The sequence below is a fragment of the Trichosurus vulpecula genome, chromosome 3 (assembly GCF_011100635.1).
Source record: "Trichosurus vulpecula isolate mTriVul1 chromosome 3, mTriVul1.pri, whole genome shotgun sequence".
Lineage (NCBI taxonomy): Eukaryota > Metazoa > Chordata > Mammalia > Diprotodontia > Phalangeridae > Trichosurus > Trichosurus vulpecula.
Window position 1 is genome coordinate 324,661,881 of NC_050575.1, and position 13,040 is coordinate 324,674,920.

A 13,040-nucleotide genomic window follows, 5' to 3' on the forward strand; every position below is an offset into this window, starting at 1 on the left:
ATATATGATATCTGATGTAAAAAAAAACAACTGACCTAGAAAATGGGTCAAAGAGAGATTATTTATTAATCACTGGACTCCCTAAAAACCAGGATTAAAAAAAAAGCTTAGGACACTATATATTCAAGAAATCATAAATGAAAATTACTCATATCTATAAGAACCAGAGGGCCAATCAAAGATAGAAAAAACCATTGATCACCTCCTGAAAGAATCCCCGAAAGGAAAAATCCCAAGAATGTCACAGGCAAAATCCAGAGCTCTCACATCAAAGAAAAAAGACTTCAAGCAACCAGAAACAAGGAGTTCAAGTACTAAAGACCTTTAGTTAGCTTCTATTAAACATGGTAGATCTTGGAATGAGATATTCTAAAAGACAAAAGATATAGTCTTTCACCCTGTAAAGCTGGGTATCATTCTACAAGGGGGAAAAAAGTGGATCTTTAATGGAATAGAAGACTTCCAAGCATTCTGATTAAAAGACCAGAGCAGGTATTTTGAAATACAAATACCAAAGTCCAGAAGAACCTTTATTATACTCATTTAAGCAGCAAGCTAGGGAAACAAGGAAAAGGAAACAAGTATCCATTCAGAATCTTAATGTCACCAAAGGGTACTGAGGGAGTTACGTAAGTCGAGGTGATTTACTGGTTTTGTTTAGGAGGAAAGAGAAAGAGTAAAATGAGGAAGGTGGGCATGAGACTTGCTCTTTTTCATAATTGAGATAAGTGAGAAGAATATTCAAACATGGAGAAAGGGATTAGTTAGCATCAGATGAACATCTTGTCTGAAATGGATCAAGAAGAATTGAACACACAGGCATACATACATAGTGTGGTATACAAGAAAAACACTAAACTCAAGAGGGAAATTAGAGTGGATAGGCAGGAGGATTAAAAGGGAGGGGGATACTAGGAATGGTCAGAAGCAAAACAAGCTTAGCAGCAGAGAGAAGGAGAGAGGGAGAGGGAGGGGATGGGGGATAGAGAGAGAGAGAGAGAGAGAGAGAGAGAGAGAGAGAGAGAGAGAGAGAGAAATAGAAATAGAATGTTTCAATCTGTATTCAGATAGTGTTAGTTCTTTCTCTGGACACAAACAGCGTGTTTCATTGTGAGTCCTTTGGGATTGTCTTGGATCATTTTATTGCTGAGAATAGCTAAGTGATTCACAGCTCTTCATTGTACAATATTGTTATTACTGTGTACAATGTTCTCCTGGTTCTACTCACTTCACTTCGCTTCATTCATGTAAGTCTTTCCAGATTTTTCTGAAACAATTCTGCTTCTCATTACTTACAGCACAATAATATTCAGTCACAATCATATACTACAGCTTAGAAAAGCAACACCATTTTAAAAATAGGAAAGAAAACCTCCAATGACAAGGAACTTGATACAGCCATTCCACTTTTAAATAATACTTACTAGTAGGATGGTTTTCTTCTTCCTGTGACTTCCCATCCGCTACTCCTAAGCTATGCAGAACAAGTCTAATTCATCTTCCACATGACCACATACCTTTCATATTAGTTTGGCTTCTGATTATGAAGTTTCTGACCAAGATGTCTGTCTTTGGGACACATCCATTTCAAGAATAGAGATATTTTTGTGCCTACTTTTATTTTTTAACTTCGGGTTTTGGTCAATGACATTTATTTATATATACATACATGTATATATAAATACACATATGTGTACATATAATGTATATATGTATATAGGTACTTACATATATGTATGTGTGTGATTGTAAAGAATATCCAATATTCTTAGAAGTTGTTTTTTTTTTTTTTTTTACTGAGAAGCAGTATGGTATAAAAGAAAGAGCATTGGATCTCGTTTCAGGAAACCTGAGTTCAAATCCATCCCAAATTTAGCTAGCCATGTGACTTCACTAGTTCCCTGTGTCTCAGCTTCCTCCTCTGAAAAATTGGAATAATAATGTTTGCACTGTCTACATCACAGGGTTATTGGGAGGAAGGTATATTAAGTGCTGGGCATATACAAATTATTATTTACTACCTACCTGACATGGTTATTGAAGGAAAAGTTCTTTATCAATCTCTAAATGCCATGTAAATGTGAGTTACTGTCACATTCTTCCTTTGTTATATTTTTGGTTCTTGTTTTGAGGATGATTAGTATTGATGATACTAATACATTAAATTGGTGTTAGGTGTTATTTACAGAGTGCTTTTGCATTATTTTCTTTGATCCATACTGAACTATGAAATAGGTATAAAAAGGTCCCTCCACCCACCCAACAAGGAAACAGACACTAAAAGGAATTAATTTCCCAAGTTATATGGCTGATTCACTCCAAGCCTGCAACCTGGGTCATGTAACTTTGAGTCCAGTGTTCTTTTCCCTCCATTGTGCTGTCTAACTAGTTTCTTCCTTTTGTTACTAAAATATTTTTTTAAAAAATTCCTGTGTCACCAATATCATCAGGCTACAATAGTCAGTAGGTCTTAGCTTATAATTCTTTTTCTTACTTTGAAAACAAATAATGATTAGCATCGATGACTAACGAGGGTAGAGTCTTTGCTCCAGGGCACTGACATTCAAGGTGGCAAGCTTCCTCCCTGAGCAATAGGGAGTCTGAGGAGTGAAGGCAGATAATCTTCCTGAGGGCGTCATGCTTTGTGGTCCTCCATCTTATGTGTTATGTGACTTTACCCAGTTCCCTCATGAGTCTTCTCTAGGGTCATACCACCATGGAACTCTTTTTCCTCCAAACCCCAAAGGGGTGTGGCCAGGTCTTGGGGCGGGGCGGGGGGAGGGGGAAAGACAACAAAATGTAAGCCTCTTGAAAGTAGGGGCTATATTTTTTGGACTCTGTATTCCCAGTACCTAGCACATAGTAGATACTTAATAACTTTGTTTATTGATTGATGATTGACATTTCCTCCAAACAAATAGCATTAGAAATTTTGGTGCCATTTCTATTTCTTTTGCCTAAAATGATTGTCATATTTAGACTATTTAGTTATGTCATGCATTTAGTACATACATATCTGTCGAGGTCTTTGTGTTTTATGTTTTTCATAAACCTTCTAAAAAAGTTTAAACCAATATTTTTAATGATAAATTCGATTTCTGCTGCTATTTTATTTTTATGTTTAAATTTTGTATTGCTGAGTTCAAATTGGGAAGTGAATGACTTCTAATAAGATGCTAGCATACTAGTTAATATACAGCACATTATGCAATGAAAGAAGAAAATAAATGTTTATCTGAATATACTTTTTTCATACAGGTTCTGAGTTTCATCCGTACAGAATGGAATCCACTTGATGCTAGCTTTAGCACTAATCAGCCTTATCAGGTGCACACAGTAGAGCACTCCATCAGTGTAGGCAAAGAGCCCATGGCTGACAGCTGCATTTATGAGTGTGTTCGGAACAAAATCCACTGTGTAACAGTCACCAGAATACCACTACGATCAAAGGCCATCAGCTGCTGCAGGAATGTTGCTGAAGACAAACTAATTCTAGGCTGTGAAGATTCTTCAATCATTCTCTATGAAGCCCACCGACGAGTGACTCTGTTGGCTCAGGCTGAAATTTTGCCTACATTCATTAGTTGCCACCCAGGCGGGGCCATCTTCCTGGTTGGAAGTTCCCAAGGGGATCTGCAGATTTTTGACATAGCACTATCTCCTATTAAAGTACAGCTTTTGGCAGAAGACTGCTCGCCAAGAAAGACCCTGCAACTTAGTAAACATTTTGATGTCTCCAGTAGCCTGATTCAGATGCAATGGACAGCTCCTCAGTTTGTCCCTCAGACTCCAAACAGTATTGACGTTCATGACCTCCTGTTCCTTAGGTTTAATAGAGGGCCACTAGGTGTACTTCTGTTTAAACTAGGTGAGTAAAAGAAAGGGATAAGTTGTGAATTAAAGTGTTTCTGTTACTGGTGATAGAATTAAGGGCATAAAACTATTCCCATAATGCATTCACTTTTTGATCAAATCAGTCTAGGCTTTATTCTTTCTACATGTGGTTTCATTATCAAGATTATTTCATTAATATCCCAAAAGGAACTTCAGACATTTATCACAATAATTACAGTGATTTGTGTATTGCCATAATCAGAATTCCTGAATGTTCAAAAATGACATTAATGTGGTTCTCAACAAAGCATCCCAACTAAAAATGTCTTGACTTTTTAAGATAATTATGAAATGTATAAATTTCCAAAAAAAAATCCTTGCTGAGAATACTTTGATATTTTGATAGATCTGTGACCTTATAAATATGAGTTTTCCACCCATTTGTACAGATTGTACATCATCCATATTTTCTCATCCTGTGTAATTCTTCTCGTATCCTCTCAGAAATGCTCAGTATACTGGAAACTTCTGCTGGATCATTTAACATTCAAACAACAACAAGAACAATGGCCAATATTTACATAGTGATTTGAAGCTTACGAAACATTCTCTTAAACACATCATCTCACTTGGTCCTCGTGAAAACTCCATGAAGTAGAATAGGATAGGTAAATTATCCCCATTTTGCAGATGAGAAAATTGAGGCTTGGAGAAAAGTAACTTGCTTATGTTCGACTGCTAGTGTTCTAGAAAGGATTTGAATTTGGGTCTCTTCTGACTCCAAGTCAAGACTCTTTCCCATAGACCTTGAAGGGACCTTAGAGACCATCTAGTCTTTTTTCATCAAATAGATGAAGATATAGGCTCAGAAAGATCGGATGATTTATCTATGATAGTTTTTCAAGTCAATGTTCCGAGCCAGGCCTTTTGGCTTCCAATTTAGTACTACAGAGGGTCAAATCAATGTTGAGGAATGCATGATAAAACCCAAAGTAAGAGACACAGACAAGCATAAGAGAAAGAAATAATTATGTAGCACTTACTATGTGGCAGTGTTGTGCTAAGCACCTTTAGAGATATTATCTCATTTGTGTTATATTATTATTCCCATTTGATGGTAGAGGAAACAGAAGCAAACGAAGGTGAAGTGAATTGCCCAGGGTCACATGGCTAGTAAGTGTCTGAGTCTAGGTTTGAACTCAGGTCTTCTGATCCAAGGCCCAGCACTCTATCCACTGTACCACCTAGTTCCTCTCTTGAGAAAAAATCTTTCCTAACTTCTCTTTCAAATGTACAAATGGCATGATGACCATACATGTTATGGTCAGTTGCAAATGGAAAGGAAGCACATTTTAAAATTCTGACAAACTTAGCTCCTCTTTTTACAAATAGTTTTATGAATCTATCTCATTGTTAAATCATTGCCAATTCACCCAAAAACATAAAATTTCCTAGGAGACAGTGACTTAGGCAATATGACAATTATTTTTACCTCCTGAAATTAAATTAATTGAATTCATCTGACTTTATTAATATAAAATAATAATAATAACTAACATTTACATAGCACTTTAAGATTTGCTAAGCGCTTTACCTATAGCATCTCATTTGAGCTGAAAGACAATTATCTATTAGCCAACAGATTTACTGTATTGTAATTGGAGTACTGTCTTTCCAAATAATAGAAATGTACCTGAATATACTCAAAATATTGTTGTCATATAAGAAGAATGTTGAAAGGTTAAAAAATGTGTAGATTGTCACTTATGGTAAGATAAATAACCCAGCTCCCACTTTGACCAATGGCAGGTTTTACAGTTGTGTATCTCCACATTCAACACTAAAGTGGATGTTTGATGTTTTACATGTTGTCTGTTATAAAAAAAATACATCATCTAAATGACCCAGTTAACTATTAAGCAGAAGACTCCCTGCCCAGTATACCTAGCTTTTCTTCAGTCCTCCCTTGTGGGACTACTCACAGCAGCTTTCCAGAAAGCCCAGCTCTCCCTGCCTATCTCTAGCACATTTATGTTCTTACTAAGGCAAACAAGCTCTCAGTGCAGGGATTTAGAGGCCTTCCTGCTAATTGCCGGCTTGTAGCCTTAATTGGACTATCTCCCTGGGCACTATTCCTAAATCAATTAGGCAATGAGTTGGCTGTCACCTCTTTTTCCCAAGAAGGTCTCTTGAAAGCCTAACATCCAAGAAAAACCAGGCCTCCCAGATGGGAAGATGGTGACCTCTCCAATTGAAATATATCATTTTAAATTTGTTTTCCTATCATTATGAATTTTGTCAGCTAGGGAAATGTTCCTATCTTGCAGCATCTTTTAAAGGTCAAATTATGCAGTTCTGCGTTGATAGTTATCTTTCTCTTTTCCCAGTTTTCATGCATAAATAAGGTTAATAACTACTATGCTGTGGTTAGTCATTTTTTTTTCTTTCTTAGAATAGTGAACACATCAGATCTAACACCTAAAATCTTTTTTTCTCCGCAAAAGAGTTACACTGAAATAAAACTAAAGACCTAACATTTATTAACATCTGCTCTAGTTGCAGCTAAAAACATGCGTGCTTTTCTTGTACTAACCTATTTCTAAATCTGGGCATTCATATGGATTTTTCATGTATAAATTAAGTCATTGCTAACATAAACAGGTAGTTGCATGTACACTTTACTCAGGGCATATTTATAAGGTTGGGTTGTTTTTTTTTCAGGTGTTCATTGTGCAAACCTTTGGAAAATTTGACATTAAAGGTGTGGCCTACAATTTAGCTGTGATTGACCAGAATTTAAAAGGGAATTTTTTTCAGTCGTTAAGATAGGAGAGCCAGGTTGCAATTAAACAACTTTGATTTTAAATCCCATGGGTCAGTTATTTCCACCACAGAGGAAAATTTGGGCTCATTGCTACAGACCACTCACTCCCCTTAAAGCTGACCAGACATCTCATATTTGCCGAGGCACAAGTGATGACAGTCTCAGTAAAAATCTATCATTGTTATTGGAAGAAAAAATAAGTAACAAAAGCATACATGTTATTCACAAAGAGTCAGCAGCATTGTCTTCATGTATGAAGGGCAGCATATTGTTTTGATATCATTAAACCTTTAGAATATCTTCACCTAACAATTACAACTATCTTCATCATCGAATCATAGTATCTCAAAATCAGAAGGACCTTCAGAGGTCATCTTGTCCAACACAAGGTAGAATTAGGAAACTACTTTCTAACAAAATTTTGGCCACATCCATCCCTTATTTGAGGACTTCCAAAGATGGGTACCTCACCAGCCCCAAGGGTGATGACCCATCCTACTTTGTATAGCACCAACAGTTAAGAACTTTTTCTAGTATCTATTTCTCTTCATCTTAACTTTTGAAACCAAGCAAGCTTGACTTCCCTTCCACTTAACAACCTGTCACATACTTGAAGATAGCTATACTATCCCCTCTTAATCTTCATGTTAAACATTGCACATTCCTTTAATAGATCCTCATATGGCTTGGATTTGAATCCCCTCACCCTCTGATCAGCCTCCTCTTTATGTGGTCTAGAGTACCTGTGACCTGGTGAAACTTGGTTTCACTGGTTCAGTCCAAGGATGTATGTAATGCTATACCATCACTGACCTGTAGACCTGGCCACTTCACTTTCCCAGCTGCCATTACATTTTGGCACAGTGTTATTTCTTGGTTCCCTGCCCCTCATTCAATCAATCATTCATTAAACATTTATTAAGCACCTATTATGTGTAAGTCAGTATTCCAAGTGCAGCCCTCTTCATTCCTTCTTTTTAGGCAGGTCAGAGAATACCCTCATTTCAATGATCCATACCATGGCATTCCACTGCCTTCCCTCACTGGTGATTGAGGTGTCCTAAATTAGCACTTTGTCATGTATTGGCCTAAAAACCCTATATAAGTGAGTCCCTGAGTGGCTCGGGGCCCATGACCTGAGCTGGAATCATGTATATCCCACTCTGCATATGCTGCCCAGGGAGGTAGGGACAATGGGGTCCCCACACGTATAGTTATTCCCTGTTGGTTTCAGTTCCTTTCCTATGAATGCTACCCATGGGTGGCAGTGTTGCTCTTTGGGATCAGCTCCTTCCCCTTTTGTCCCTGCAGTATCAATGCACATTTAAAATGTGGCACTTGGGTGAGAATATAAGGTCTGATCAATATACGGTGTACAGGGGGACTATCACATCCCTCGCAGTGTACATCAGTGATTCAGTAGGAACTCTCATTAGGTTTTCTTGAGACTTTATCATAATTTAGCTCATCTATAGAGTCCACTAAAAGCTACAATTCCTTTCAACATGCTCTATCATCTAATCATGTCCCTCTCATCCTCTACATGTATAATTGAGTTTTTAATACCCAATTAGAGGCAGCTACGTGGCACAGGGGATAGAGCGGTGGGCCTGGAGTCAGAAAAATCTGAGTTCAAATCTAGTCTCAGACATTTATTAGCTGTGTAAACCTAGACAAGTCAGTCTCTATTTACCTCTGTTTCCTCAACTGTAAAATGGTAATAACCATACCGCCTACCTCCCAGGCTTGTTGTGAGGACCATGAGAGATAGTACTTGCAAAGTTCTTGGTACAGTGCCTGCCACTGTATCAATACTCATTCCCTTTCCCCTCTCCCCCAACCCAAATGTAAGACTTCTCATTTATCCCTTTCAAATATCATCTTATTGAGAGATGGCACAGCAGAGTAAATAGAGTTTGAAGCCAGGAAAACCTGGGTTCAAGTCCCTCCTCCGACATATACCAGTCATATGACCTTAGGCTATACCTTTCAGTCTGTCAGACAGTTCTTTAAGACCAGAAGGGGCAGATAAGGTCCTTAGCTGAATTAATAGAGAACATTTCCTCACCAGGAGCTCCCTGCACCAATGAAATTGTGGGTCCATTCCCCAGATATTCCCCTGTCCTAAATTTTATCTCATTAGATGAGACCTCTAGCTGTAGTCTGCCAAAATCTTTTTGAATCTCAGTTCTTTCATTCAACATGTAATCTGTCCTTCCCAGTTTTGAATTATGGACAAGTACTCAGAGCAGAGAGAGATTAAGAAATAAATAATAGTAGGGCCAGCTAGGTGGTGCAGTGGACAGAACATCGGCCCTGGAATCAAGAGGGCCTGAATTCAAATCTAGCATCAAATACTTACTGGTTGGGTGACCCGGGGCAAGTCACTTAACCCCGATTGCCCAAAAAAGAAAAAGAAAAGAAACAATAGTAGCTATAATTAAAAGACTGAAATGAGCTTTGTAAAGCTCTAAGTTATCTATAAATATGACATTTTATTAGCTATCTTTATTAGCACAGCTGATTTGTAAGTAAGAACACATAAAAATTTAGACAAGTACTTAACATTTTATTTTCTCTCATTCATTATTCTCTAACAATTTCCTTTGACATTTGTTTGTTTTTAATATGCCATTGATTATGATGATGATTTATCTGAGAGCAAAAAAAAAATCTTAAAGGGAATATAGCATTGGTACCTATACATGGTTAACTTCCCTAGAAGACCCCAGAATCTTGGGTAGATGTCTATGGAGAATTCATAAAAGGGATTAGGGAAGAATCACTGGATAAGCATGAATGGGCCATATTGTACCCCGTTGGAGGGAGCACCCCAATGATGAGAGCTACACAGGTATAGTATATCACTTGCAAAAGATGGCTAATAAAAACAGCAGCCCAGCTTCTGTGAACTGTGCTCTCCTTAAGAGTAGCTTGGTTAGAAAAGGGCTATGGGTCCAAGTGATCGAATTCAACAACAAACCTGGGGAGCTTAGAAGAGCCTTCTGCTAAGAGGCTGGTCTCAAGGTGACCCTTGCAGGGAACCATGAAGTACATGACAGAGAGGTGAGAAGGGAGAACATTCCAGGAATGGTGTAAAACTCATCCAAAGTCAAGAGGGGCGATGGTGGGATATCATGTACAGGGACTAGCAAATAGTCCCGTTTGGCTGGACAATATATTTGGTAAATATTTATTGGCACTGGAACAACTAGGCACATGAATTGATACAATTTTTACAATAATTTTACTATAATTTCTATCTGTGCCAATACACTTTTTTTTTAGAGGGGGAAGGTGAGGCAATTGGGGTTAAGTGACTCACCCAAGGTCACACAGCCAGTAAGTGTCAAGTGTCTGAGGTCGGATTTGAACTCAGTTCCTCCTGACTCCAGGGCTGGTGCTCCATTCACTGCACCACCTAGCTGCCCCCCAATGAACTTTAAATACAAATAAATACAAGCAAATATTATAGTTTTACTTTGAAATAAAACATTTCCATCCTTCTAACTCTATTTTCTTTGCCTTGTGAATAAAAATAAATATACACTACATCAATAGTTGATGAAACGTGGTCTTTCAAAGTACTCTTAAACTCTGGTCCTTATGAAGACACTGTGCTAGGTCCTAGGGGTTCGAAGATAAAATATAGTATATTCCTCCCTTCAAGAAATTTAGAGTCATATGGAGAGAAAGGAATTGCACATAAATAAATATAATATGAGAGAGAATGTGGCAGGGACAAAATGAGTGATTTAGACAAAATGCTCTGGATTTGAGGAAAATTTGAGGACAGACTCACTCAGTGGCGGAAGAGAAAAACTTCATGGAGTAGTAGCACGTGATCTGGACCTTGAAGAACGTAATAGCTACAGAGGCAGATTGTGAGGGGAGGGCATTCCAGGCTTTGGAGGTCTTTGTAAATGTCCGGAAGAGGAAGAGTACGAGACAAGATCGGGGAACAGCTAGTTCATTGATTTTTCTTTACCAAAGTGTTAATTGATGGTATCATTACTGGAGAGGATGTATAAGATATTTTAACAAAATTAGGGTCAGCCTGAGTCACATGGATTCCAATAAGTCTGCAAGTAAAAGAGAGATATACCGACAAGGTTTATACTTCTGCTAAATAAATCATAAGCATATGCCACAACCACAGAATATCAGTCTATAAGAGTATGGAGCTGTTTTATTACATCATCTTTTGCAAGTGATGTACTATACCTGTGTAGCTGTCATCATTGGGGGTGCTCCCTCCAACAGTGTGCACAATATGGCCCATTAATGCTTATCCTGTGTGATTCTTCTCTAATTCCTTTTATCAATTCTCCATAGATGCCTACCCATCCTATAAGAGTATAAGATTCTACCATGAGGTCAACCCCTAAGGACAATCTACCTAAACTCATTCTTTAATGATTAACAAACTGCCCCCAGTCAAGCCACCTCATTCCCATAATTCTAAACCCCCCGACAGTCATCATTTTCGTCCTGTTCGTGCCTGATTCCTTATTTCTATCTCTTTCAGCCCCCTACCACAGTATCTCATGCTAAAGCTATGCTCCACCCCTTCCACTGTGCTCTCTGGAATACTCGCTCCGTGGACAACAGATTTGCTTTCATCTTCAATTTTTCCCTTTCCTACTCCTTCCATCTTCTGGCCCTCACAGAGACCTGGCTCACTCCTGGTGACACAGGCTCCCCGGCCTCCCTTTCTAGCACTGGCTGCACTTTCATCCATTCCCTCTGACTCAATGGTCAGGAGAGGGGAGTTAGAATGCTCCTTATTCCCCATTGCCACGTGCAAGTTCTCTCCCCACCACCATAACTCAGTAACCTCTTCTCCTTTGGAGCTCACTTCATCCATATCTGCCACCATATCAAAATTTGCGTAACTATTGTCTGCCATCCTCCAGGACACAACACTTCTTTATTTTCAATTAGTACATTGCCTGCCTCACTGTCTTTCCCTCCTCCTCAACTCTACATACAAGGGGACTTAAACATGCATATTGACATTCCCTCAAACATGCTAACCTTAGCCTCACACGAATATGATCTTGCCATCATTCACAAATGTACCACTTCATGGTCATGAACGCTGAAATTCTCTAATCTCATCACAATCTATTGTCAATCTACTTCTGCCTCTTTATTATCAAACCCTGTTCTTTATACAGGTTGTGACCTTCAGTCCCTTGACCCCTAAGTTCTTTCCTAGGCCACCACCCTTATACTAGCTATACTCTCCTCCTCCCTCCACCTTTATCCAAGTTCAGCCCTATACTTTGCTCGCTTGAGTGGCACAGTGGACAGAATACTGGACCTGGAATCAGGAAGACCTGAGTACAATTTGGCCTCAAACATTAGCTGTGTGATCCTGGGCAAATCACTTACCCTCTGATTGCTTCCTCTAATGTAAAATGGGGATAATAACAGCACCTACCTCCCAAGATTATTGTGAGGATCGAATGAGATGATGTTTGTAAAGAGCACACAGCACCGTGCCTGACACACAGTAGGCCTATGTAAAAGCTTATTCTTTTCCCCTTTCCTCTTGAGCTCCTTACACTTATTGTATAACCGATCTTGCCATTTTCCAAGCTTCAGCCTTTGATCACTCCCACTATTTTCTGCCTTTGCTCCTACAATGTGTCACTGAATGAAGCTGGAGAAAATAACTAAACCATGTGCACTGAATATACTGCAGATTTGTGTTACATGACTTCCGCTGGGCTCTCAGTACTACAAGTCAATTCTTTTACATCTCCCTAATTTATTCACTTCATGAGTTCAAATACAGCCTCTGACACTTCCTAGCTGTGTGACCCTGGTCAAGTCACTTCACCCTGTTTGCCTCAATTTCCTCGTGTGTCAAAAGAGCTGGAGAAGGAAATGACAAACTTCTTGCCAAGAAAACCCCAAATGGGGTCACAAAGAGTCGGACGTGACTGAAAGAACTCAACAACAACAATAATTTATTCATATGAAATGCCAGGCTGGATGAATCAAAGCCAGAACTAAGGGTGCCAGGAGAAATATCAACAATCTCAGATATGCAGATGATACCAATCTGATGGCAGAAGGTGAAGAAGAATTAAGAAGCTTCTTGATGAGGGTGAAAGAGGAGAGTGTCAAAGCTGGCTTGGAGCTTAATATTAACAAAAAGAAGATCGTGGCATCTGTTCCTATTACTTTCTGGCAAATAGAGGGAGAAGAAATGGAAGCAGTGTCAGATTTTATATTCTTGGGCTCAAAGATCATTGCAGATGGTGACTGTAGCCACGAAATTAAAAGACGCTTGCTCCTTGGAAGCAAAGCTATGGCAAATCTGGAAAGCATACTAAAAAGCAGAGACATCACCTTGCCGACAAAGGTCCAT

The 13,040-nt window shown here is 38.7% G+C and overlaps 1 protein-coding gene across 1 annotated transcript in view; it reads left to right on the forward strand.

Moving 5' to 3' along the window:
* The window catches only part of LOC118843765 (WD repeat containing planar cell polarity effector), a 397,160-nt gene that overhangs the window by 196,357 nt on the left and 187,763 nt on the right, over positions 1-13,040 (forward strand). Inside the window, exon 11 of the mRNA XM_036751528.1 lies at positions 3,259-3,868. Coding sequence (XP_036607423.1) covers positions 3,259-3,868 — 610 coding nt within the window. The remainder of the gene's footprint in view (positions 1-3,258; positions 3,869-13,040) is intronic.